The sequence below is a fragment of the Salmo salar genome, chromosome ssa22, assembly GCF_905237065.1.
Source record: "Salmo salar chromosome ssa22, Ssal_v3.1, whole genome shotgun sequence".
Lineage (NCBI taxonomy): Eukaryota > Metazoa > Chordata > Actinopteri > Salmoniformes > Salmonidae > Salmo > Salmo salar.
Genome location: NC_059463.1, coordinates 40703347 through 40730938, shown reverse-complemented (window position 1 = coordinate 40730938; position 27592 = coordinate 40703347). Strand labels below are relative to the sequence as shown.

Below are 27592 nucleotides of genomic sequence, written 5' to 3'. Positions count from 1 at the left end.
CACACTCAGACTCGCTCAGTCATTCAGTCAGTGAAGACAGATATGGCTAAGCAGAGCTGAACTTCTTGTCAGTCAACATCCGGACATTGATCTTTCCCTCATTTGGTGTCACTTCTTTCCTTCTCTTTTCTCCTCATCGTTATGCACTTCAAGTGGGAAGTAATTGAATCATCACCAGAGACAGGAACTCTGCTCCAATGACTCTAAAACTGGACTCTACTCTTTTCTACTTGCCTAGGTCAGCCAGATGAACACACACAAACCAGCCCACAAAGCCAAGGTAGGTCCCCCACTCTGGAACCTTGGCATTTTGGGCATCTCATTCGGATTCAACTTGTATCGTTCCAAGCTTTCTTTGTTGTGGGCAAAAATGATGGGCTGGAAATTGTAAGCACCTGAATGCTGAATGCTAGATATTTTGTTATCGACCTTTGTTATTAACATTAATGACATGTATTTATTTGTTTAAAATTATGTATTCATCATGGCTGTGCATTTTGTTTAGAGTATAAGGTTACTGTTACTGTGAAGAAGATCGATGGTTCCAGTCTGTACTGTGAAACACACCCAGTGTAGCCAATGGATCTTAGGGAGTGAGAAGAAATATTGGAAGCATTTTTTTGTTGCTTATGAAATGAGCTTGGGACGCGTCACAGGTTTATGAAACAACTTCTGTGGCCCAGCTAAAACACACAGCACCACACTGAAAAATTAACATTTAGGATGACATAAGAACACTGTCTTTTTTAAAATGTCTCTTGAACTTATTTGCTAAGCTCAGCCGAGATCTCTCTCTCCAGTGGTTCTTGTTGGTTCTTTGAGCTTCTAGTTTGTGTAACCATTGTAATGCCAGAAAGGCAATCCTGTAGGTTTATTCATAGTCACAGGAAGTTGTTTGGGGGTGGGGGTGCTGCGTTTTCCCCGACAGGCAGGCTCTGGGTGTATCATACATGTATATAACCGTAGTGAATGGGCTGGATGGGGAGATGTGTTGTGAAAAGAGGAGTGATTGAAGCAGACAAAAAGCCACATCAATGGAATTAGTCAATTTCCTGCACAAAGACTTCACAAGTTTAACCCCGTGAGGTCAATTTTCGTGCCCCCCGTGGAAATGTAATTAGCATAAAAATAAATATATCAGTCCAAGTTAGAGATACCTGCTGTTTTGCATTAGATGCGTCTCAATCCACCACATCCGCTATGTCTCACTTCCGCATCTGTGTAGAAAGGTGACAGAGCTAGAGCAGTGTTTGTCAGACCATGAAAATCCCTAAAATTGGTCTTCTCACAAACTAGTCTCTATCTTTCGAACGGTTTGGCCTACAAAAGACAGACGAGTCTCTCACGAACACGTAGATGTCGGTTGTTTTGCTCTAGAATGCTCACAGGCCTCACAAGACTCGCCTGAACGTCCCCGGGTACCAGTTGAAAAATTCATGGAAGTATACTGATGAAAAATATAAACGCAACATGCAACAATTTCAAAGATTTTATTGAGTTACATTTCATAAAAGGAAATCAGTCAATTTAAATGAATTCCTTAAGCCCTAATCTGTGGATTTCCTATTACTCAGAATACAGATATGCATCGGTTGGTCACAGATACCTTAAAAAAAATTGGCCACACAATGTGCCTCAGGATCTCGTCACGGTACCTCTTTGCATTCAAATCAAATCAAATCAAAATCTATTTGTCACGTGCGCCAAACACAACAGGTGTAGACCTTACAGTGAAATGCTTACTTACAAGCCCTAACCAACAGTGCAGTTTTTAAGTAAAAAATAGGTATTAGGTAAACAATAAATAATTCAAGTAAAATAAAAAGTCAAAAACAGTCAAAAATAACTGGTACCGCTTGCCATGACGTAGCAGAGAGAACAGTCTATGACTGGGGTGGCTGGAGTCTTTGACAATTTTTAGGGCCTTCCTCTGACATCGCCTGGTATAGAGGTCCTGGATGGCAGGCAGTTTAGCCCCAGTGATGTACTGGGCCGTGCGCACTACCGAGCAGTTGCCGTACCAGGCAGTAATGCAACCAGTCAGGATACTCTCGATGTTGCAGCTGTAGAACCTTTTGAGGATCTGAGGACACATGCCAAATCTTTTTAGTTTCCTGAAGTGGAATAGGCTTTGTCGTGCCCTCTTCACGACTGTCTTGGTGTGTTTGGACCATTCTAGTTTGTTGGTGATGTGGACACCAAGGAACTTGAAGCTCTCAACCTGGCCAGGTCTCTGACGCCTCCCTATAGGCTGTCTCGTCGTTGTCAGTGATCAGGACTACCACTGTTGTGTCGGCTGCAAACTTAATGAAGGTGTTGGAGTCGTGCCTGGCCATGCAGTCGTGGGTGAACAGGAAGTACAGGAGGGGACTGAGCACGCACCCTGAGGGATTCCAGTGTTGAGGATCAGCTTGGCAGATGTGTTGCTACCTACCCTCACCACCTGGGGGCGGCCCAACAGGAAGTCCAGGATCCAATTGTGTTTGTTGTCCGTAGCTTATGCCTGCCTATACCATAACCCCACTGCCACAATGGGGCACTCTGTTCACAACATCAGCGAACCACTTGCTCACCCAATGCCACACACGTGGTCTGCTGTTGTGAGGCCGGTTGGACGTACTGCCAAATCTCTGGCAACAGCTTTGGTGGACATTCCTGCAATCAACATGCCAATTGCACACTCTCTCAAAACTTGAGACATCTGTGGCATTGTGTTGTGTGACAAAACTGAACATTTTAGAGAGGCCTTTTATTGGAAAAACGCACCTGTGTAAAGATCATGCTGTTTAATCAGATTCTTGATATGCCACATCTGTCAGGTCAATGTATTATCTTGGCAAATAAGAAATGCTCACTAACAGGGATATAAACAAATTTGTGGACAAAATTTGAGAGATATAAGCTTTTTATGTGTATGGAACATATAACGTGTATGGAAATATATATGGGATATTTTATTTCAGCTCATGAAACATGGGACAAACACTACATGTTGCATTTATATTTTTGTTCAGTGTAGATATGGAGACTGTTTAGTGACAACAATGTGGGGTTAAATACACTATATATACAAAAGTATGTGGACATCCCTTAAAATGAGTTGATTAGGCTATTTCAGCCACACCCATTGCTGACAGGTGTATAAAATCGAGCACACAGCCATGCAGTCTCCATAGACAAACATTAGCAGTAGAATGGCCTTATTGAAAAGCTCAGTAACTTTCAACGTGGCACCATCATAGATGCCACCTTTCCAACAAGTCAGTTCGTCAAATTTCTGCTGTTACTGTGAAGTGGAAAATATATGGAGGTTTCAAGTTCCATCCCAGTGATAGAAAGTTGTTTTTGAGATTTTAATGCCTAAACTTAACCTTAAACACTTCAAAATTGGACTTTTGCAATAACTTCGAAATGTTACATTTGAGAAAATGGATGAACGTCTAATTTTGACATGAGACTATGAGAGCTAGTTGGTATATAGGACCTGCTGATACTAAAGGTGTCCTATTTCAGATACCAGACACAAATATGATCATTCCAATGGCATGTATACATCTATGGGATCAATGATTTGCATGAAAAGTTCAACAATTTGCCACAATCTGGTGTCTGTTACTATGACTGAAGATGTGAATTATGTCTGAATCCTTATAAGTAAAGCATTTTTTGCTAACGTTTTCACAGAGAAGATGATTGATAAGCATTATGATAGACTGAATAATCTCCTCCTTTACTTATTTTCCTTCTTTCCCTTCCTGTACTATTGGGTGGAATTCCCTGGCACTGTGGTATGGAACCTGGCTCAAACTGCTCAGACACAGGGTATTCTGCAACATGCAACAGCGGTAACCCCAATAGAAGGGTGTCATGTTGAGACAGTCACATTTTCGAATGCAACATTTTTCAACTATTCTGTTAGAATCTGGGTACGATAGCAAATTGAAGAAATTATGAATGATTGTATCGTCCTTTTTTGTAAAACGGATTAAATAAGCATGGATGATACATAGGTGCTGTCCTATGATTCTAAATATTCTGTGTTCAAAATATGATCCACTCCCTCAAACAGTGCTTTTGTTGCAAATGTCAGAATATGCACCCAAACCTTAAAAGGGAAATCAGCAGTTGCTACATACATTTTTTTACTTATAAATTAATTATATATACCTATTGATTCCTGAAGAATATACAGTGTCTTCAGAAATTATTCACACCCCTTGACTTGTTCTTCATTTCGTTGTGTTACAGCCTGAATTTGAAATGGATTACATTTAGATTTTGTGTCACTGGCCTTCAAACAATATCCTATAATTTCAGTGGAATTCTGTTTTTAGAAATGTTTACGAATTAGTAAAACATATAATGTCTTGAGTCAATAAGTATTAAACCTTTTTTTTATGGGAAGCTTAAATACGGACTCACTCTGTGTGCAATAATAGTGTTTAACATAATTTTTAAATGACTACATCATCTCAGTACCCCACACATACAATTATCTGTAAGGTCCCTCAGTCGAGCAGTGCATTTCAAACACAGATTCAACCACAAAGACCAGGGAGATTTTCCATTGCCTCGCAAAGAAGGGCACCAATTGGTAGACATTGAATATCCCTTTGAGCATCTTGGAGTTATTGATTACACTTTGGTTGTTGTATTACTACACCCAGTCACTACAAAGATACAGGCGTCCTTCCTAACTCAGTTGCCGGAGAGGAAGGAAACCGTTCAAGGATTTCACCATGAGGCAAATGTTGACTTTAAAAGAGTTACAGAGTTTCAAATCAAATGAAATTGTTTTTGTCACATACACATATCTAGCAGATGTTATTGTGGGTGTAGCGAAATGCTTGTGTTTCTAGCTCCAACAGTGCAGTAATATCTAACAATTCACAACAATACACACAAATCTAAAAGTAAAATAATGGAATTCAAAAATATATAAATATTAGGATGAGCGATGTCGGAGTGGCATTGACTAAAATACAGTATAATAGAATTCAGTATATACATATGAAATGAGTAAAGCAGTATGTAAACATTATTAAAGTGACTAGTGTTCCATTATTATAGTGAACAGTGATTATATGTCCATGTAAATAGGGCAGCAGCCTCTACGGTGCAGGATTGAGTGACCGGGTGGTAGCTGGCTATTTAACAATCTGATGGCCTTGAGATATAAGCTGTTTTTCAGTCTCTCAGTCCCAGCTTTGATGCACCTGTACTGACCATTTCAGATCGTCAGTGATGTGTACGCCAAGGAACTTGAAGCATTCCACCCACTGCGGTCCCGTCAGTGTGGATAGAGGTGTGTTCCTTCTGCCTTTCCTGAAGTCCACGATCAGCTGCTTCATTTTGTTGACTTTGAGGGAGAGGTTATTTTCCTGGCACCACTCCACCAGGGCCCTCACCTCCTCCATGTAGGCTGTCTCATCATTGTTGGTAAGCCTACTATGGTTGTGTCGACTGCAAATTTGATGATTGAGTTGGAGGCTGGTTTCCCTTTGTAATCCATGAGTGTCTGTAGACCCTGCCACATACATCTTGTGTCTGAGACGTTGAATTGCGAATTGCTGTGATAAAACTGAGGATGGATCAACAGCATTGTAGTTACTCCACAATATTAACCTAAATGACAGAGCAAAAAGAAGGAAGCCTGTACAGAATAAAAACAATCCAAAACATGCATCCTGTTTGCAATAAGGCACTAAAGTAAAACTGCAAAAAATGTGACAAAGAAAAAAACTTTATGTCCTGAATATAAAGCGTCATGTTTGGGCCAAAGGACTAGGGAGTATTGTTTAGGATAAAAAAATAAACAAAATAGAGCTAAGCACAGGTAAATTCCTAGAGGAAAACCTGGTTCCGTCTGCTTTCCAACAGACACTAAGAGACAAATTCACCTTTCAGCAGACAATAACCTAAAACACAAGGCTAAATATACACTGGAGTTGCTTACCAAGACGACATTGAATGTTCTTGAGCGGCCTAGTTACAGTTTTACTTAAATCGTTTTGAAAATCTGTAGCAAGACTTGAAAATGGTCAACAACTAACTTGACAGAGCTTGAAGAATGTTTTTAAGTATAATGTGCAAATATTATATAATCCAGGTGTGCAAAACTCTTAGAGACTGAACCAGAAAGACTCACAGCTGTTTTCAATGCCAAAGGTGATTCTAACATGACTCAGGGGTTTGAATACTTATGTAAATGAGATATTTCTGCATTTAATTTTCAATACGTTTTCATTTTGTCAATATGGGGTATTTTGTGTAGATGGGTGAGAAAAAAATATTTTTAATCCATTTTGAATTCAGGCTGTTACACAACATGTGGAATAGGTCAAGGGGTATGCATACTTTCTGAAGGCACTGTAAATGCCACATGAGCTTAGTTTAACTGTTGTACCCCATCAGAAACCAAAATATAATCTTGTTTGTAAACAAAATACATGTAAACAAGCACTGTATAGCCTCAAAACATGTACTTAAAACTATAGTGTTGATATCATGCATGGTCATTACTTGGATCCATATCTCTTGTCTATGAATTTGACAGGGATTCAACATTTCTTCCACATGAACGGACGCTACTAATATAATTATATTTTTATAATTGTTTGATATGAGGCTGTTTTCTCAGAAAGGCAAGTCTTGGAATTCCTCTCTTCAGGAAACTGCTTCAAGATGTAGTAATAAGATTATTTTATTATTCCATTAAACATGTTAGATTTCATTATTGCATTTGATTTTTTTCATGAAAAATACATAACTCATTAATTTTAATGCTGTCATTGTGACATAAAAATCTCTATATGTACTTTTTTTCAACAAAAGTCCTGTTTTATACAGTGGGTCACAAATGGTCTTCATATTAAACAAAGAACTACTGTACTCATATTGTTGGGATAGTGGAAGCAGGGTGTTTACATGAGTTGAGTTAATTGAAATAAAAATACTTGACTCAACATCTTCAGTGCTGTTGGAGTGCTTCATTAGAACAACACCCACCCATCAATAACTGTTGTTTTTGGCCTCCACGGTGCTAGCCGATGTGTACATTAACATATTATTCACATGATGATTTTTTTCTGTTCTGTTTCAAAGATGGGATGCATGTGACCGGTGGCTGATGTCTGAGTATGTCTTGAAATGAAGTGTTCTCTGGTGTATGGTTAGGGCCATGACGTAATCTATGGAGGCAACATCTTCTGATGAACACGTGTTATTTCAATATTATTCATTTTTTATTATTATGGCATTAATCCATATAACATTTTATACTGTTGTGAAACATATCAATCTTCATCATTTACATATGCCATTTTTGCTGTGAAAGAAAGGGAAATAAATAAGCCCACAGGTTCCATCTGGTCATGATTTTGGAGAGAATAACCATAAAATACAAATGCCGTATCGTAATTTGATCCTCCTGTTGTTGCAGGAAATGCAAACTTGTATAGCCACAGGAAGTGTGTGTGTGTGGTGGAGGTGGGGAAGCTGGGGAATGTTTGGCTGCGTTACAGACGGCTATGTTGGAGTAAAGGCCCAGTGCACTACTTTTTGAAGATTTTTATTTAATATTTTTAATGTACTTCTTATGATTTTTCAAGGGGTGCTGCAGCACCCTCACCCCCCTGCCTTCCGCGGCTATGAACTTGTAGCTTGTAATGTATTCTATGTTTTAAAAGTCTTCTAAAGTTTGTCATTTCCCTAACGATAATTGTATCGTGTACGTGTGTGTGTGCATGTGTGTGTGCGTGTATTTGTTAAAGATGACATCTTTACGTCCTTATAAAAAATAATAATATTCATTTTAAATTACAATTTGTAAAAATGACAACATTGTCTTGAAACAAGTGTCTTCAATCAGGTAGAACCAAATAATTCGTATTCACTGCTGCAAGAATTTAATTTCTCACTCTGTCTTTCACTTTGTCTTTCACTCTCTCTTTTTTGATGTGATGATATAGGATATACTGTTAGCTGTTCACTTTTCCAGATGTTTATAACCAGTGATCTGCAAGAGTATGGGAATTGGCAGCAGAGACACTGTAGTACTTTACAATCACTTTCAGTATGATCCTTACAAGTTTGCTCTCATCAAAAACTCTGTGTTCTCAAATAAACAGGATACAATTTGATTTTAAATGAAACTAGCATGATTTTAATGACTATCAAATTTGAAGACATATCCAAAAATGTGTCATACCCCATGTGACCTAGAATTGTATATACTTAATGTGTAATTTAGTTATCACGTGTGGATAAAAGGCACCATTGTGCCTAACATTTTGGAACTCATTATTGAACATTATTGAGCCCGATTCATGGCTTTGCTCTTCTTTATGGGAACATATGGTTCAGTGTGAACAACTAAACTTTGACTTGTTGTTCCCTGAGCAGTAGATGTAGTGGAAATATAAGTTATTGTTGTAGTACTATGTTGTAGTAGTAGTAGTAGTAGTGGTAGTAGTTATGTAATAATACTGTTCTGTTAATTTCAGGCTAGGCATTTGTGCTTCGTCGTCCTCCTCTGCTTCCCTTTGGCGTGGGCTGGCGTCCCTGGTCCATGTCGGCACTCTGTGACAAAGGGTCACCTCCTCAACCTCAATCGCCTGGTGAGGACACTTCATACCACATTAAATCATGCAGTGATATCCACGAACTAAAAATCAACTTGAAATATAGTTGCTTTCAATCACTCAAACTGTCATTTAACTCATGCCCGAACATATTGATGTTAATGAAAGATTTCCTCCCAAGTTAGTTAGTGTATTATCTAAATGTAGGATTTTTCCTTCTGTGACCCACACACATAACGAATGAGAACAAAATGAGGCAGATGTGAATTCTGTATGGCTGCATGACTACCGAATTCCACACTTCTGTTTTACATTTCACTGTTTGTATCTTTGTTTACCACGCAGATTGACAATCAGTTGGAGAATGGCTGTTCAATAACCTATGCATTTACTGAGCTCCAGAGTTTGGTGAGTACTTCCTTCCTACAACACTGCAATCACATATTTCACAACAAAATGAGTTTGATGCGTGTACATAAAGGACATTATACCATAGATATACACAACATCACAACCAGTCACTGTCAAGTTAGTCTTGTTCTTTCAAGATGTGCCAGGCTGGCTTACTGATTCAAACTAATGCTCTCACTTCTGACATTACATGTCCAAGTTCATCACATCTCTTGCTCCATCCAGCCGTTATGCAAAAATTGAATTATATTTAGAAGAAAAAGTATAATGCCATGAACGAGCCAGGTTGTTCATCCCCTGGAATGGAAATGTTTTGAAAATACCTCTGAACAGTAGATAGATAAAGAGAGAGAGCTGTGTGGCAGTATGGAGTCAAGTCCCCCCCCCTAGTTTAACTTGACAACGATCAGGAAATGGTTTACAGGTTAACAGTTTACTGCAGTGGGCTAAATCAAGGTCACACAGAGTGTTTCTTGGTAGTCTTAAACAAATGTACTTTGTAACAAAAGTATACACCTCACAAACATGTTTATGGGCTTAAAAAAAGAAGACCCCTGTACCATGTCAGATTTAGAGTTTAAATGTATTTTGAGTTTGCATCCCAATATTATACTTCATATACATGAAAGAAGACAATATTATACTTTATATACATGAAAGAAGACTGAAATATAACAAAACTGTTTGACATAGAAACACCGCCGTTTACATTTTTTTAAGGTTTATTATTTATGACATTATGAAAAATTTTGGTAACATTCCACCCATGCGGCCACTAGGTCATTTGACTGCAGGAAAGGGCTATCAAGGTTTCTGAACTGGTGAAGGTCTGTTTAAAGTTTGTGCCAATAACTACCACAAGGACCTGTTGGTACGTAGCTAACTTTTCCTGCACCTCCAATTAAGTCTAGTGATACAGGAAGCAAAGTCACTATGGCTAAGTGGAAATTATTGTTGAGTCATGAGTGACTTTCCAGGTCTGCTTTGGAAAGGAAGTTCAAGCCTCAATGGAAATCTGTGTTAAAAAATGCAGTGATGATAGGTTTCTTTCTCCTTTGAACCACAGAGTGAAGTCTGTTATGTGAAAGCAACCTTTCCACAAATCCTGGAGCTTCTGAACACAAACTTCAATTATGTCATGAAGTCGGACAACGGGCGCTATGTCAAATCCCTGAAGAAGGTCATATACAACCTTTACTCCCACAACTGCATACCTGAAATCAACGAGGAGATTGAGGTGCGTGCTACTTACTTATGAGCATTGCTACTCTAGTCTGGGAATAGGCTTAGCTAAATCTCTTCCAAAGGTCTGTTGGATTGTGCCAGACTTCAACTTTTATTGATGGCAGCATAATTACTTCTCAGAAGTAAACAAAGTAAAACAGTGCTTGGGTTGTTGGTGCATGAAGTGCAGCCTTATTAAATTGGACTACATGAAAAGGCATAGTAGTATGCAGTGATGTTAATAATGTTTATCTTAAATTCCAATAGGACATGGTAACTCTAAACACATTGCTTTATTACAATATGGCTCCTTAGATATATATTATGTTCTCTAAACATTTTAAGCTGTTCAGTGATCATGATGGTTAGATAGATCAAATAGATAAAGTAGGGATAAAATACAACCAATCAAGCAATCCAGCTTCCTCAGACCTCAAATCAATTCAATTTACAGAGTACAGAGGAAAAGTCACCAATATTCAATTTAGCATTGCATTCTTTCTTCAATGAGATTTTGACCCCTGATATGGCAGGGTTAATAGAATATGTTTAACAGCATGGAAAAAAATGTGATCTCTATTAAGTTGGCTTGGGGAGGTAGCAGGGCCCAGGAGACAGCATAAGCATGCACACTTCAGAATGCCAGTAAGTCTGGGAAAATCATCTTGTGTCTATATTAGATTAGTGTTAGATTAAGGTCAGACATGAGACTGGTGCCCCGGTATGTCTCTGGGTACCCTGTGATGATGGTATCAGACAATGGTCCCTCTTCAGGTGACCCCTGTCTCTTAAGAGCATGCTTGTCCAACATCTACACTGTAAAGTTTGGGCTTGCTAAATGTGTCTGTTTTGTGAATGGCTGTAGTCTTATCCAGTATCAAATATTAAATGAACTCCCATACTATTTTGAAATACTTTTACTTTCAAGTAATTTGTTTTAGAGTGCTTCACAAAACCCTTTTAAACTATGAAATACTGAAGACTTAAGCCAAGGTGGCCAATAGCCAATGAAGTGGTGTTGGCCAATAGCCTGCTCATCTTGCAACTGTCAAGGTTGTTGTCGGTGAATGAGGACCAAAACGCAGCAGGTACGTGAATGCTCATCTTGCTTTTTAATTATCTTTCAAAACGAACACACAAAATAACAAAAACACGAACGATCAACAAAAACAGTCTGGTAAGGCACAAGGCGAAACACAGAACAATCACCCACAAATCACACATACAAACACACCCTAATATATGGAACTCTCAATCAAAGGCAGATAGACAACACCTGCCTTCAACTGAGAGTCCCAACCCCAATCAACCAAACATAGAAACACACAACCTAGACTAACCATAGAATTACTAAACATAAACCAAAACCCGGAATTACTAAATTAAACACCCTTTACACAAACACACCACCCCGAACCACAGAAAACAAATACCCCCTGCCACGCCCTGACCAAACTACAAAACAATTAACCTTATATACTGGCCAGGACGTGACAGTACCCCCCCTTAAAGGTGCTACCCCAGAAGCACCTTAACAAAAAAATAACCCCAAGCAACACCAACAAAAAGTCCCCTTTTCTAAAGGGAGGGAAGGGAGGGTGGCTGCCGTCAACGACGGCACTGTGCTACACCCCCCTCCCCAACCCACCTATGTCTGGAGGTGGCTCTGGCTCCGGCCGTTCCAGGCTGTCGGGCCACTCTGGCTTCGCCCGGGGGCAGTCGGGGCAGTCTGGCAATTCGGGAGAGTCTGGGCAGTCTGGCAATTCGGGACAGTCTGGGCAGTCTGGCAATTCGGGACAGTCGGGGCAGTCTGGCAATTCGGGACAGTCTGGGCAGTCTGGCAATTCGGGACAGTCTGGGCAGTCTGGCAATTCGGGACAGTCTGGGCAGTCTGGCAATTCGGGACAGTCTGGGCAGTCTGGCAATTCGGGACAGTCTGGGCAGTCTGGCAATTCGGGACAGTCTGGGCAGTCTGGCAATTCGGGACAGTCTGGGCAGTCTGGCAATTCGGGCCACTCCGGCAGTTCAGGGCAGTCTGGCCACTCCGGCAGTTCAGGGCAGTCTGGCCACTCCGGCAGTTCAGGGCAGTCTGGCCACTCCGGCAGTTCAGGGCAGTCTGGCCACTCCGGCAGTTCAGGGCAGTCTGGCCACTCCGGCAGTTCAGGGCAGTCTGGCCACTCCGGCAGTTCAGGGCAGTCTGGCCACTCCGGCAGTTCAGGGCAGTCTGGCCACTCCGGCAGTTCAGGGCAGTCTGGCCACTCCGGCAGTTCAGGGCAGTCTGGCCACTCCGGCAGTTCAGGGCAGTCTGGCCACTCCGGCAGTTCAGGGCAGTCTGGCCACTCCGGCAGTTCAGGGCAGTCTGGCCACTCCGGCAGTTCAGGGCAGTCTGGCCACTCCGGCAGTTCAGGGCAGTCTGGCCACTCCGGCAGTTCAGGGCAGTCTGGCCACTCCGGCAGTTCAGGGCAGTCTGGCCACTCCGGCAGTTCAGGGCAGTCTGGCCACTCCGGCAGTTCAGGGCAGTCTGGCCACTCCGGCAGTTCAGGGCAGTCTGGCCACTCCGGCAGTTCAGCGCAGTCTGGCCACTCCGGCAGTTCAGCGCAGTCTGGCCACTCCGGCAGTTCAGCGCAGTCTGGCCACTCCGGCAGTTCAGCGCAGTCTGGCCACTCCGGCAGTTCAGCGCAGTCTGGCCACTCCGGCAGTTCAGCGCAGTCTGGCCACTCCGGCAGTTCAGCGCAGTCTGACCTCTCTGGCGACTGTTGACTGGCGGGCAGCTCTGACGACTGTTGACTGGCGGGCAGCTCTGACGATGACTGTTGACTGGCGGGCAGCTCTGACGATGACTGTTGACTGGCGGGCAGCTCTGACGATGACTGTTGACTGGCGGGCAGCTCTGACGATGACTGTTGACTGGCGGGCAGCTCTGACGATGACTGTTGACTGGCGGGCAGCTCTGACGATGACTGTTGACTGGCGGGCAGCTCTGACGATGACTGTTGACTGGCGGGCAGCTCTGACGATGACTGTTGACTGGCGGGCAGCTCTGACGATGACTGTTGACTGGCGGGCAGCTCTGACGATGACTGTTGACTGGCGGGCAGCTCTGACGATGACTGTTGACTGGCGGGCAGCTCTGATGATGACTGTTGACTGGCGGGCAGCTCTGATGAAGACTGTTGACTGGCGAGGCTGGGTTGACGCACTTGTAGCCTGGTGCGTGGTGCTGGTACTGGGATTACCAGATTATGTACACGCACCTCCAGGCTAGTGCGGGGAGCGGGAACAGGACGAGTTGGACTGGGTTGACGCACTTCCGGGTCCGCACGAGAGACAGGAGCTGGAAACCCAGGGCTATGGAGGCGCACAGCCGGTCTAGATCTTACCTCCTGCACAACCCGCCTTGGCTGGATGGAACTAGTAGCCCTGTACGAGAGGGGTGCTCGTACAGGGCAGACTGGGCTGTGCAGGGGCCTGATGGTAGCCGTGCGTGAGCGGGAGTTGGGTAGCCTGGTCCTCGGAGGCGTACCGGCGACCAGATGCGCTGCGCAGGCATCCTCCTACCAGGCTGGATGCCCGCTCTAGCACGGCACCTGCGAGGGGCTGGAATAACGCGCACCGGACTGTGCGTGCGTATGGGTGAGATAGTGCGCTCCTCAGCGAAACATAGCGCTCTCCACCCCATACGCTCCTCCATATAACCACGAGTAGCTGGCTTCCGGCTCTTCTTACGCCTAGCCAAACTACCCGTGTGCCCCCCCCAAAAATTTTCTTGGGGGTGCCTCTCGTGCTTCTCCTTCAGCGCGTACTTGGCCTCGTACCACCGCCTCTCTGCCTTGGCTGCCTCAATTTCCCCCTGCGGGCGTCGATAATCCCCAGCCTGATGCCAGGGTCCGGCCCCGTCCAGAACTTCCTCCCAAGTCCACTTCTCCCGCCAGTCCAACTCGAACTCCGTCTGCTCCTTCCTCTGCTGCTTGGTCCTTTGGTGGTGGGTGATTCTGTCAAGGTTGTTGTCGGTGAATGAGGACCAAAACGCAGCAGGTACGTGAATGCTCATCTTGCTTTTTAATTATCTTTCAAAACGAACACACAAAATAACAAAAACACGAACGATCAACAAAAACAGTCTGGTAAGGCACAAGGCGAAACACAGAACAATCACCCACAAATCACACATACAAACACACCCTAATATATGGAACTCTCAATCAAAGGCAGATAGACAACACCTGCCTTCAACTGAGAGTCCCAACCCCAATCAACCAAACATAGAAACACACAACCTAGACTAACCATAGAATTACTAAACATAAACCAAAACCCGGAATTACTAAATTAAACACCCTTTACACAAACACACCACCCCGAACCACAGAAAACAAATACCCCCTGCCACGCCCTGACCAAACTACAAAACAATTAACCTTATATACTGGCCAGGACGTGACAGCAACTCCCTTCACAGGATCTGAGTTTTCATAATTAGAGTTGATTAAACATTCATTAGGTATGAGGCATTAACTGAGTGCCATTAAAAACAACTTGAAAGTATTTCAGGATGTTTTGAATTGTTAGTAGAGAATGTGACCCATCCCGTCACCACTCTCCCTCTCTCCTCTTGTCTCTGTCACAGGACAACCCAGTGAAGTTTGTGAGGGCGCACAGCACCTCGCCCAGAGAGGCTCTGAGGAAAGCCCGCGGGGTCATTGAGATGTACATGACCCTGATGACCAAGAGCAACGGGCCTGTCGACTGGAACTGTGAGGAAGAATACGCTGAGGATTACCCAGAATCCACAACTGCCCTCCCCACCCCAACCAAAGGTAGAGTGAGATTAATTATACTATACATTAATATCTATTCTAAGAGACAGTTGAAGTCGTTGTGAATTGTTTACTGTCTCCCATAACTACCACAGATTTTATTGATTGTTATTGCTGTTTGTCCCCCGTAGTGGAACATTTTATGAGCATAGGCTGGAAGGATCATCTTTCATTTGGAAGTGCTGGCTTAAAAGTTATGAGGAAAATATAACATTATAGCCCATATAAAAACCAGTCAAGGCCTAAAGTATCAACAGAAAATCTGGGAAACACGCACCTAAACAATGCTTCCTTTTTAAAAGCCAGCAAAGCTCCCAGCAATGATTTAGAGATTTTGTGTACGTGTTTACTTTGCTGTTTAGGAACCAAACATTTTTGCCACACATGATTACTCCAAGCTGTTTTCAGACTATTCTCCTAGACCTATTTATCATGACCATGATAGAGACAGTTCAAGGTGTCCCCACAAAAAATGCACCCTCCTCCCCAACATAAAAAATATTTTCACATGACCTTCCCCTTGTACTGTAAATAAAATTGCACACCCTCCCCCCTCATAGAATTAACTCTAAATAATGTTTACCACCACAAATAACAATAACTAAAGCGACCATGTGTTTATAAACGTGAATATCGACTTTGCCACTTTTGTGGCACAGTCAATGCCAAGCAGAGCTACAGGCCAGAAAGTTGAGGGTTCACCGATCACCACGGACGAGCTCACTCTCCCTGTTTGTTTCTTTAGGCATACATTACAATCAGAGCCGGCTGCAGACAATGGTGAGTTTGGGGGAAATTAGATTTTCACAATTTCGATGCCATATTTATTAATGTCTAAAATATATGCAACAAATTTTAAACCAACATGTTTCTGTGCAAGTGCACCACACAACCAATAAACAAAGCATACTGACTTTGCGCACTTCGATATCATGGTTTGCGTTTTCAAGATCACAATAAATAGACTATGTCAATCTCGACAAACAGAAAATACATCCTTACCTACCTTGAAGGTCTACCCAGTATTAAAGGCTTGGACAATCTCCAAATGTCGTTAAACTTTTTGGTGTTCTGGTACAGATGTCTCTTTCCATTCAACAAATGGCTGCTGCGAAGTTTGTATTGATTGATTAATTGTATTTGTCAGTAAGAAGACATACAGTATATGGACAAAGTACATGCTCCTTAAAATGCTCAACCTCCAGAGGAGTATGAGGGGAGTTTAAGCCCAATTCTTACAATCTTGTTTTGGATAGTCTGTAGCTTATTCTTTAGATCACATGTGTCAAACACAAGGCCTGTGGGCCGAATCCGGCCCATGACACATCTCTATCTGGCCGCCCAATGATTTGGGTTGTCAATTCAATTAGGCACGCTTCCATACAGCCCACGACGCGCTGCACTCCAAGTCACAGTAAGCGCTGCCAACGTGCTGCACGCCAAATGGAATTGCCACACACACACACAACCCCCTCTTCCAAGGGTTGCTAAGGGGTGCTGCAGCACTCCCTGGAAAATCGGCTAAAACTTTTTCCCACCTTTTTCATTTTTTAAGCATGGCTTTGAACAACCAAAAAACAAAACCTACAACACCATGCAAAGGAGAAACATGTAGACCTATTACAATCAATCAATCAATCTATCAAATGTATTTATAAAGCCCTTTTTACATCAGCAGATGTCACAAAGTGCTATACAGAAACCCAGCCTAAAACTCCAAACAGCATGCAATGCAGATGAAGAAGCACAGCAACATTTGTGCAGTAGCCTAGGCTGGCTACTCAACTACAAGACATTTTGAGTGGCCATACAGCAATTCTGCATTCAACCGCATTGGTGATCCATGCATTCCAAAAAAATATATACTGCTCAAAAAAATAAAGGGAACACTTAAACAACACATCCTAGATCTGAATGAAATAAATAATCTTATTAAATACTTTTTTCTTTACATAGTTGAATGTGCTGACAACAAAATCACACAAAAATAATCAATGGAAATCCAATTTATCAACCCATGGAGGTCTGGATTTGGAGTCACACTCAAAATTAAAGTGGAAAACCACACTACAGGCTGATCCAACTTTGATGTAATGTCCTTAAAACAAGTCAAAATGAGGCCCAGTAGTGTGTGTGGCCTCCACGTGCCTGTATGACCTCCCTACAACGCCTGGGCATGCTCCTGATGAGGTGGCGGAGGGTCTCCTGAGGGATCTCCTCCCAGACCTGGACTAAAGCATCCGCCAACTCCTGGACAGTCTGTGGTGCAACGTGGCGTTGGTGGATGGAGCGAGACATGATGTCCCAGATGTGCTCAATTGGATTCAGGTCTGGGGAACGGGCGGGCCAGTCCATAGCATCAATGCCTTCCTCTTGCAGGAACTGCTGACACACTCCAGCCACATGAGGTCTAATATTGTCTTGCATTAGGAGGAACCCAGGGCCAACCGCACCAGCATATGGTCTCACAAGGGGTCTGAGGATCTCATCTCGGTACCTAATGGTAGTCAGGCTACCTCTGGCGAGCACATGGAGGGCTGTGCGGCCCCCCAAAGAAATGCCACCCCACACCATGACTGACCCACCGCCAAACTGGTCATGCTGGAGGATGTTTTAGGCAGCAGAATGTTCTCCACGGCGTCTCCAGACTCTGTCACATCTGTCACATGTGCTCAGTGTGAACCTGCTTTCATCTATGAAGAGCACAGGGCGCCAGTGACGAATTTGCCAATCTTGGTGTTTTCTGGAAAATGCCAAACGTCCTGCACGGTGTTGGGCTGTAAGCACAACCCCCACCTGTGGACGTCGGGCCCTCATACCACCCTCATGGAGTCTGTTTCTGACCGTTTGAACAGACACATGCACATTTGTGGCTTGCTGGAGGTCATTTTGCAGGGCTCTGGCAGTGCTTCTCCTGCTCCTCCTTGCACAAAGGCGGCGGTAGCGGTCCTGTTGCTGGGTTGTTGCCCTGCTACGGCCTCCTCCACGTCACCTGATGTACTGGCCTGTCTCCTGGTAGCGCCTCCATGCTCTGGACACTACGCTGACAGACACAGCCAACCTTCTTGCCACAGCTCGCATTGATGTGCCATCCTGGATGAGCTGCACTACCTGAGCCACTTGTGTGGGTTGTAGACTCCGTCTCATGCTACCACTAGAGTGAAAGCACCGCCAGCATTCAAAAGTGACCAAAACATCAGCCAGGAAGCATAGGAACTGAGAAGTGGTCTGTGGTCCCCACCTGCAGAACCACTCCTTTATTGGGGGTGTCTTGCTAATTGCCTATAATTTCCACCTGTTGTCTATTCCATTTGCACAACAGCATGTGACATTTATTGTCAATCAGTGTTGCTTCCTAAGTGGACAGTTTGATTTCACAGAAGTGTGATTGACTTGGAGTTACATTGTGTTGTTTAAGTGTTCCCTTTATTTTTTTGAGCAGTGTATATATATAAAAAAAAGTTGCAACCCGTTATTCAGGGCAAGTGGGACAGAGCCCCACTTGTTGAGCCCCACTTGTTTAGCAAAATCACTTAGAAAGCAACACTGATTGAGAATAAATTTCACATGCTGTTGTGCAAATGGAATAGACAACAGGTGGGAATTATAGGCAATTAGCAAGACACCACCAATAAAGGATCCAATCCCCGAGTTGACAAGGTAAAAATCTGTCATTCTGCCCCTGGGTGCCAAAGACGTGGGTGTTGATTAAGGCAGCCCCCCGTACCTCTCTGATTCAGACGGGTTGGGTTTTATTTTTTTAATTTTTTTATTTCACCTTTATTTAACCAGGTAGGCAAGTTGAGAACAAGTTCTCATTTACAATTGCGACCTGGCCAAGATAAAGCAAAGCAGTTCGACAACATACAAAAACAGAGTTACACATGGAGTAAAACAACATCCAATCAATGATACAGTAGACAAAAATAAGACTATGTACAATGTGAGCAAATGATGTGAGATAAGGGAGGTAAAGGCAAAAAAGGCCATGGTGGCAAAGTAAATAAAGTATAGCAAGTAAAACACTGGAATGGTAGAATTATAATTTGAAGAAAGCAAAATAATAAATAAAATAAATAAATACAGTAGGGGAAGAGGTAGTAGTTTGGGCTAAATTATAGATGGGCTATGTACAGGTGCAGTGATCTGGGAGCTGCTCTGATAGCTGGTGCTTAAAGCTAGTGAGGGAGATAAGTGTTTCCAGTTTCAGAGATTTTTGTAGTTCGTTCCAGTCATTGGCAGCAGAGAACTGGAAGGAGAGACGACCAAAGGAGGAGTTGGCTTTAGGGGTGACCAGAGAGATATACCTGCTGGAGCGCGTGCTACAGGTGGGTGCTGCTATGGTGACCAGTGAGCGGAGATAAGGGGGGACTTTACCTAGCAGGGTCTTGTAGATGACCTGGAGCCAATGTGTTTGGCGACGATTATGAAGCGAAGGCCAGCCAACGAGAGCTTACAGGTCACAGTGGTGGGTAGTATATGGGGCTTTGGTGACAAAACGGATGGCACTGTGATAGACTGCATCCAGCTTGTTGAGTAGGGTATTGGAGGCTATTTTGTAAATGACATCGCCGAAGTCGAGGATTGGTAGGATGGTCAGTTTTACGAGGGTATGTTTGGCAGCATGAGTGAAGGATGCTTTGTTGCGAAATAGGAAGCCAATTCTAGATTTAACTTTGGATTGGAGATGATTGATGTGAGTCTGGAAGGAGAGTTTACAGTCTAACCAGATACCTAGATATTTGTAGTTATCCACAAATTCTAAGTCAGAACCGTCCAGAGAAGTGATGCTGGACAGGCGGGCAGGTGCAGGCAGCGATCAGTTGAAGAGCATGCATTTAGTTTTACTTGTATTTAGGAGCAGTTGGAGATCATGGAAGGAGAGTTGTATGGCATTGAAGCTCATCTGGAGGGTTGTTAACACAGTGTCCAAAGAAGGGCCAGAAGTATACAGAATGGTGTCATCTGCGTAGAGGTGGATCAGAGATTCACCAGCAGCAAGAGCGACATCATTGATGTATACAGAGAAAAGAGTTGGCCCAAGAATTGAACCCTGTGGTACCCCCATAGAGACTGCCAGAGGTCCGGACAGCAGGCCCTCCGATTTGACACACTGAACTCTATCAGAGAAGTAGTTGGTGAACCAGGCGACGCAATCGTTTGAGAAACCAAGGCTACTGAGTCTGCCGATGAGGATGTGGTGATTAACAGAGTCAAAAGCTTTGGCCAGGTCAATGAATACGGCAGCACAGTATTGTTTCTTATCGATGGTGGTTACGATGTCGTTTAGGACCTTGAGCGTGGCTGAGGTGCACCCATGACCAGCTCTGAAACCAGATTGCATAGCGGAGAGGGTGCGGTGGGATTCGAAATGGTCGGTAATCTGTTTGTTGACTTGGCTTTCGAAGACCTTAGAAAGGCAGGGTAGGATGGATATAGGTCTGTAGCAATTTGGGTCAAGAGTGTCACCTCCTTTGAAGAGGGGGATGATAGCAGCTGCTTTCCAATCTATGGGAATCTCAGACGGCCCGAAAGAGAGGTTGAACAGGCTACTAATAGGGGTTGCAATAATTTCGGCAGATAATTTTAGAAAGAAAGGGTCCAGATTGTCAAGCCCAGCTGATTTGTAGGGGTCCAGATTTTGCAGCTCTTTCAGAACATCAGCTGAATGGATTTGGGAGAAGGAGAAATGGGGGAGGCTTGGGCGAGTAGCTGTGGGGGGTGCAGTGCTGTTGAATGCAGTTGGGGTAGTTAGGTGGAAAGCATGGCCAGCCGTAGAAAAATGCTTATTGAAATTCTCAATTATAGTGGGCTAAATGCAGAAGACACATTTCAGTTGAAGGAATTCAGTTGTACAACTGACTAGATATCCCCCTTTCCCTGTTATAGGATGACTTGGGAGAATGATGATCTGCAACAGACACCCCATCTCAGTATCAGAAGTAAAAATACAGCCAGACTGGCCAGCTACTGTGCCTTTCTAGACTGTATAAACTGTGGAGAGTAGACTCACAACCAATCCAAATAGAATTAAACATTCAAACCACACAGCTTCTGCGCTGTTATTCAAATGATGTTTTCACTGCAGAATTTTGTACTCATTTGAAAACAATAATGCAATTATTCATTGCATTGTGGTGTTGTAGGCTAGTCTATGTAGGATAATTGTATTGTCCCTAAACAGATCAACAGGGGAGCTTTTTGAGCTGCGTGTCTCATGTCTTCACTGTTCTTTCATGCGCAGTGATGCACCTGGCTTATCTGCTGCCTATCAGCTATTCGTATTTGTTCATGTGGATTCATATAGAAAATATATGCAGCTTTGAAGGCTTTTATGTATGCTATGATTGCTAGTTAGCCTATTGTAGATCTGGACAAACAATCCACCTACCACTATTGTCGCTATGAATGGTGGATAGAGAGCAGGATAGAGAGTTAGATTGGTTGACTATACTGACCTGTGGTATAGTAATAGTTAGTGTGTTGAAAAGCGTAGGTCATAAGGGAGTACCAAAACACCTTGATATAGGGGAGGAGCATGCAAGCAGATGAGGACATTTGGCTAGGATGGAAGAAATTATGTAGTAAAACCTGCAAAAGAATGAATGTAAACCAAACCCCTTACATCTTCCTCTCATCTGCCCCTAGCTGAACCTGAACCGGAACACCAGTGTGCATGTCCAACAGTGGGTCCGGTGGCCCCTGATGTCTCCCTAGTCTCCCACAGTGTATGGAGCAGTCCCCCACAGCCCACCCTCTCCCAACCCACCTCAGCCATGCAACCCAGGCCTCCTCACCCACCCTTGGGTACCCACAGCGCTGACCCTGGGGTGTTCCTAGGGAGTCCTGGTACCGTCGGACCCCCCTCCCTTAGGGAGCTGCAGGTGACTGTCCCCGATGGACATTCACTTGGAGAGGGCAGAGAGGGGGAGTTACACTGGGACTCTCGTCCACCTCCACCCACTGGAACTGAGTCAGACTCTGCACTCCATAAAACACGCTCTAACCCCCCTTCTGCCACAGACCACCCTTTAGTGTCTTCCCCTCCCAGCCTAGTTCTCCTGGAGACTGTTGGCTCCAAGGACAACGCTTTTTACTACCCCCAGACTGAAAGGGCGATGGAGGCTTCTGCAGACAAACCAGCAGGGAGAGGGGCAGCAGGTTCACCCCACGATCTCTTTGCTGTCCCTGGGGTCAAGCTGGTCACACCTGTCTCTTTCTTGTACAAGGTGATGGGCATCACCCTCAGTAGTGATGAGAGCACTGCCTATGTGTTGGCCAAGAGGTCACTGGACGCCAGGAACTATGGAATATTTCAGGATGGAGTTTCAACAGAGACCCCTCAACTAGAGGACACTACAAAAATATACCCAAGCACAGAGAGATATTCACATGACTGGAACCATCCGATTGGGAGCACTACGACTGAAGCATCTCCACATTTGAAGATGACAGAGGAGGAGCCAGACAAACTACACACCACTACAAAGGTCCTGGGCCAAATCAGGAAGACTGAGTCAAAACATACTAGGACATACTATGAGGAAGTCTTGAGCACAGGTAAATACTGTAGCATTGCACCCTGTTTGAACTACTTTATGTGTCCTCCTCCTGATTCAAAATACACACATTCACTTGCATAGAGATTTGGCTGTTTTCTCTGGTATGTACCTGATATTTACCTGATACTTTAAAGAAAGTATTGGTAAGTATGTGGTACTACCAAATTATGCTTTTTTTATGAATTTTAAGGAAACAATAAAGTAATGCTTGTTGCTGTGTAATACCATTTCACCATGTAGAATAATCATAAATACCATGCCATTTAAATACCATGCCATCATCCCTCAGATATCCTGTCAGAGAAGACAGATGTGGATGACGCTCCTATTTCAGAAAAGCCCAGGGATGGCTCAGAGAAGAAATTCCAGAATGGGAAAACTGGTCATTACGATTCCAGCACCTACTACCAGACAGCCTTTATCATTGCAGCCGTGTGCAGCGGACTTCTCCTCATCACAACTCTATTCAGTGAGAAGAAGGTAAGAGGGAACACACACTGAACAAACAATTGTAGTGCCCAACTAAGCTGTCAGAGACAACTGGTTGACATCTGCCTCCACATGTGGGGATTAACCCTGCTAACCAATCCCACTCTAATTCCTACATAGTAGTCTAATTGAATATTTTTTTCATTTCTCAGAGACTCCGAGCCCTTCTTCACAGTGCCACCATAATTGAAAACCAGAGGTAAAAAATTATATTTCATATTAACCTTAAATGTCATGGTGGTAAAAACAGAAAACTGAAAAGACAGTGTAGTCCTTTGAAGGCTATTTACATTAATCAGGGCGGCACTATTGCTAGGCAACAACCACAACACAAACATTCAGACATGGTGATGGTGCAGTCAACAGTGACAGAAATCGTCAGGCAATGAACTCATGGTTTTGGCTCAAGATGATCATCTGCAACTTATACTCAACTCCAACTCAGAGTCATATTGATTTTTACTCAAACCTTCTCTGGAAATCAAAATCTATAAATAGGCTAACTCTTATTGGTACGTTCAGTCCTAGTGATCTGATGTCTTCCACATGTTCAGATGAATTCATTCATTTAAATAAATGTATTGTTGATTAATTTATTAATATAAAACTGCAGCAACTGTCTGTTCTGTTTAACTTAAGTAGCCTATATTTACACAACGATCACATGCTACCTCACCCTCACAATGCCATTGACTAGTCTTCACTAAAACCTAACCCATTGTGTTGTGTTACAGCCTGAATTCAAAATGAATTATATAGATTTGTTTTCTCACCCATCTACTCACAATACCCCAAAAAGACAAAGTGAACATGTTGGGAAAATGAAATACAGAAATCTCATTTACATAAGTAGTCACCTTTAGCAGTGATTACAGCTGTGAGTCTTTCTGGGTAAGTCTCTAAGAGCTTTGCACACCTGGATTGTACAATATTTGCACATTATTCTTGAAAAAAGTCTTCAAGTTCTGTCAAGTTGGTTGTTTCAAGTCTTGCCATGGATTTTCAAGCTGATCTAGGCCACTCAGGAACATTCAATGGCATCTTGTTAATATACACTCCAGGGTATATTTTGCCTTGTGCTTTAGGTTATTGTTCTACTGAAAGATGAATTCATCTCCCAGTGTGTGTTGGAAAGCAGACTGAACCAGGTTTTCTTTGAGGATTTTGCATGTGCTTAGCTCTATTCCTTTTTTCTTTTTTTTTAAACTCCAGGACATCGCTTTGTATTCAGAACATAAAGTTTATTTCTATGCCACATTTTTTGCAGTTTTACTTAAAATATTAAAAAACATGCATCTTGTTTGCATTAAGGCAATATTCTGTACAGGTTTCCTTCTTTTCACTTTGTAATTTAGGTTAGTATTCTGGAGTAACTACAATGTTGTTGATCCATCCTCAGTTTTCTCCCATCGCAGCCATTACACTCTGTAACTGTTTTAAGGTCAACATTGGCCTCATGGTGAAATCCCTGAGTGGTTTCCTTCCTCTCCGCAACTGAATTAGAAAGGATGCTTGTATCTTTATAGTGACTGGGTGTATTGATACATCATCCAAAGTGGAATTAATAATTTCACCATGCTCAAAGGGATATTCACTGTCTGATTTTTTTGTTGTAAACCCATCTACCAGTACAGTAGGTGCCCGTCTTTATGAGGCATTGGAAAACATCCCTGGTCTTTGTGGTTGAATCTGTGCTTGAAATTCCCTGCTCGACTGAGGGACCTTACAGTTAATTGTATGTGTGGGGTACAGAGATGAGGTAGTCATTAAAAAATCATCTTTAACATGATTATTAATAACAGATTCCATGCAACTTATTATGTGACTTGGTAAGCACATTTTTACTCCTGAACTTATTTAGGCTTGCCATAATAAAGGGGTTTCATACTTATAGACTCAAGACATTTTAGCTTTTTATTTTTTATTAATTTGTAAAAAGCATAATTTCACTTTGACGTTATGGGATATTTTGTGTAGACCAGTGACACAAAATCTAATTGTAATCCATTTAAATTCAGGCTGTAACACAACAAAGTGTGGAAAAAGTAAAGGGGTGTGAATAATATCTGAAGGCACTGTAACATGTTCCACAGGGCATGCCACAGCATTAAGGACATTGAGCTGCAGTATTATAAAGCCAAGGATTGAGAGATCTGGTAAGAGCCACTAACATTCCTTTCCACTTCTTCAGCAAGAATGAATGCTAAATTATTTATTGAGTCATTAGAAAACATCCTTCATTCCTATCCAAGCACTTCAGATGGCCAGGGTTTGGTATGTTCTTTTTAATCCCCCATATGGGACTAATGCACCCCTATTGAGATCTGAGGGAAACAGTTTAAGATGCTTGAATTCCAGGGGAGTACACTGCTGCCCTCAAATCATGACACGGTATATCATTCACACAATGACTAAGAAGTTAGACTCTCTCTCTCTCTCACTCTCACTCTCACTCTCTCTCTCTCTCACTCTCTTCTCTCTCTCTCTCTCTCTCTCTCTCTCTCTCTCTCTCTCTCTCTCTCACTCTCACTCTCACTCTCACTCTCACTCTCTCTAGGATTGGTTTCAACTGCCAGTAAGAGCCCAATAACCACATCATTTGTCAATCAAGTAGAAGACATGGACATTTGGCGGAACTATTTTACTCGTGTCACTCTTTTGTATATAAATATCTAACAATATCTAAAGTAATCTATTTTTATAGAAATTAAGTTTATTATTGCTTGAAATATTGCTGGATTTTCTTTTTACAGAGAATCTTATGCTATTAAAGTTATACAATATTGGCCTGCTTCCATTTTTTTTTTTTTTTAAGGTTTGAGTGAATTTGTCGCTCATAGACTATTTGGACGGTGTCATGTGCAACAGAATTTGGATCTTCCATGAAATAGTGGGGACCAATCAATCCTCCAAGGACTCTTCATCACGGCAGGGGTTACTCGACTTCACCTAATCCTGATGCTTTTTCACTGACACTGCCCTACCATCAAACATCTCCAAGCGTGAATGATAGATCCTCACAGTGAATTGCACAATTCAAGAGGGGAAGAACCTCGTTTTTTATTACATCGGCATCTGTGTTTGGATGTGTCTCCCAAGTCAACATCAAACTTAAGAAAGTTTGTGTGACTGAAGTACTCCCATGACATTGTTGAATGGAGTTGGGTTCTTGAGTCAAAGTAATACCAGGTGGCATTACCTCAAGCTGACAGAGGATGTATCTTTGGGGATAAATAAATTAAATAGAAAAAAAACCACAATGTTTTTAGTGAATTCCATAAATAAAATGATGCATCATACTGGATTAATTTGCATTTAAACATTACTCTGTTTTGTCCCTTTCAAATTATGACAATGATTTAAACCTGTCTCTCATGCCATGTTGTGCTGATACCAATGAGAATGTATGACAATCTCCAGCAGTTTGTAAACCTATTAGAGCGTTCCATTCCATACAGTGAATCATGTCCATATACAAAGGAATGTGTTGTAGTCATGTGGCTTGAGGGTTTTTATAAATCACAAAAGTTGAACATGTTGAACATTTGTATGTTGGTCCTTTGTCCCTTTCAATTGCTGAATTGTGAAGTAACAGAATGCAATTGAAGTGCTGTTAATTGATGAATGTGCCGAGAACCTTCAACTAGCACTACACAATTAAATAGAAACTGCAATTCCATTTTCAGTTTGTTACCTAAATTATGAAATGTTTCAATATGGCTTGTGCCCTGTAATAAGTGCAATTGAACATCTTGACAGTGCTAACCCATATGAGTCACCCTTGGATTATGCTGTATTTCGGATAAATTGTGTTGATTCAATGCAATGTATTAGATAATGTTAAGCCCCAGGATCATTTATGTATTACTTTAATACTGTATACAATAATAATAATAATAATAATAATACAAATAATAATGAAGATTGACATGGAACTATTAAATATTTTGACTCTTATGTACAATTGCAGTAAATAGAAGTTGAGGTGTTGTCTGTTCATATTGGTCTTTGCATTGGCCACGATTCAATCCAAAAAGGTATTAGAGCCATGTTATAGTGCATTTGACGTAAAGGTAATCCGATTGAGCTGACATCTGCAGTGTTTACCGTCAATGCAATCTCAGCAAAAGTGGGGACATTGCCTTTGAAAGCTGCATTGTCTTTAGATTTAGGAACTCAATTTGATCACCCTGTTGTATAATAATTTTCAGGAAATTGCAGGAAATGTAAAACTTGTAGTGTTTTTGATATTTAAAAAGGTTTCTGAAGTTTGTAATTTCCACTTTGAAATGTCAGATTTGATTTTCCCTTAAAAATGCATCAACCCCTACAAAAATGTCCATTAATTATAATCCACATTATAATTTACATGTCCTGTTACTGTAGCAAAGTGGCTCATATTAAGATCCTACATCTATACATGCGTGAACGGCTTGAAGCCTTAGTGTCTAAATGCAGAAAGAACAATATATTAAAGGAATCCTCAATAAAATTGGACTGGAATGAA

At 42.4% G+C, this 27592-nt stretch overlaps 1 protein-coding gene across 1 annotated transcript; it reads left to right on the top strand.

Annotated features, from left to right (window-relative positions):
* Positions 1–27592, top strand: csf1a (colony stimulating factor 1a (macrophage)). The gene is made up of 10 exons (XM_014167747.2): positions 1–280; positions 8505–8618; positions 8928–8990; positions 10060–10230; positions 14845–15034; positions 21683–22594; positions 22886–23076; positions 23238–23284; positions 25179–25241; positions 25643–27592. The coding sequence occupies exons 1-9, from the start codon at positions 248–250 to the stop codon at positions 25231–25233; spliced, it is 1776 nt and encodes a 591-aa protein (XP_014023222.1). The 5' UTR covers positions 1–247; the 3' UTR covers positions 25234–25241; positions 25643–27592.

Coding starts and splice junctions, on each gene's coding strand:
- csf1a (XM_014167747.2), top strand. CDS start 248: ATGAACACACACAAACCAGCCCACAAAGCCAAG. Junction 8,991..10,059: donor TTACTGAGCTCCAGAGTTTG/GTGAGTACTTCC, acceptor TTTGAACCACAG/AGTGAAGTCTGTTATGTGAA. Junction 10,231..14,844: donor AAATCAACGAGGAGATTGAG/GTGCGTGCTACT, acceptor TCTCTGTCACAG/GACAACCCAGTGAAGTTTGT.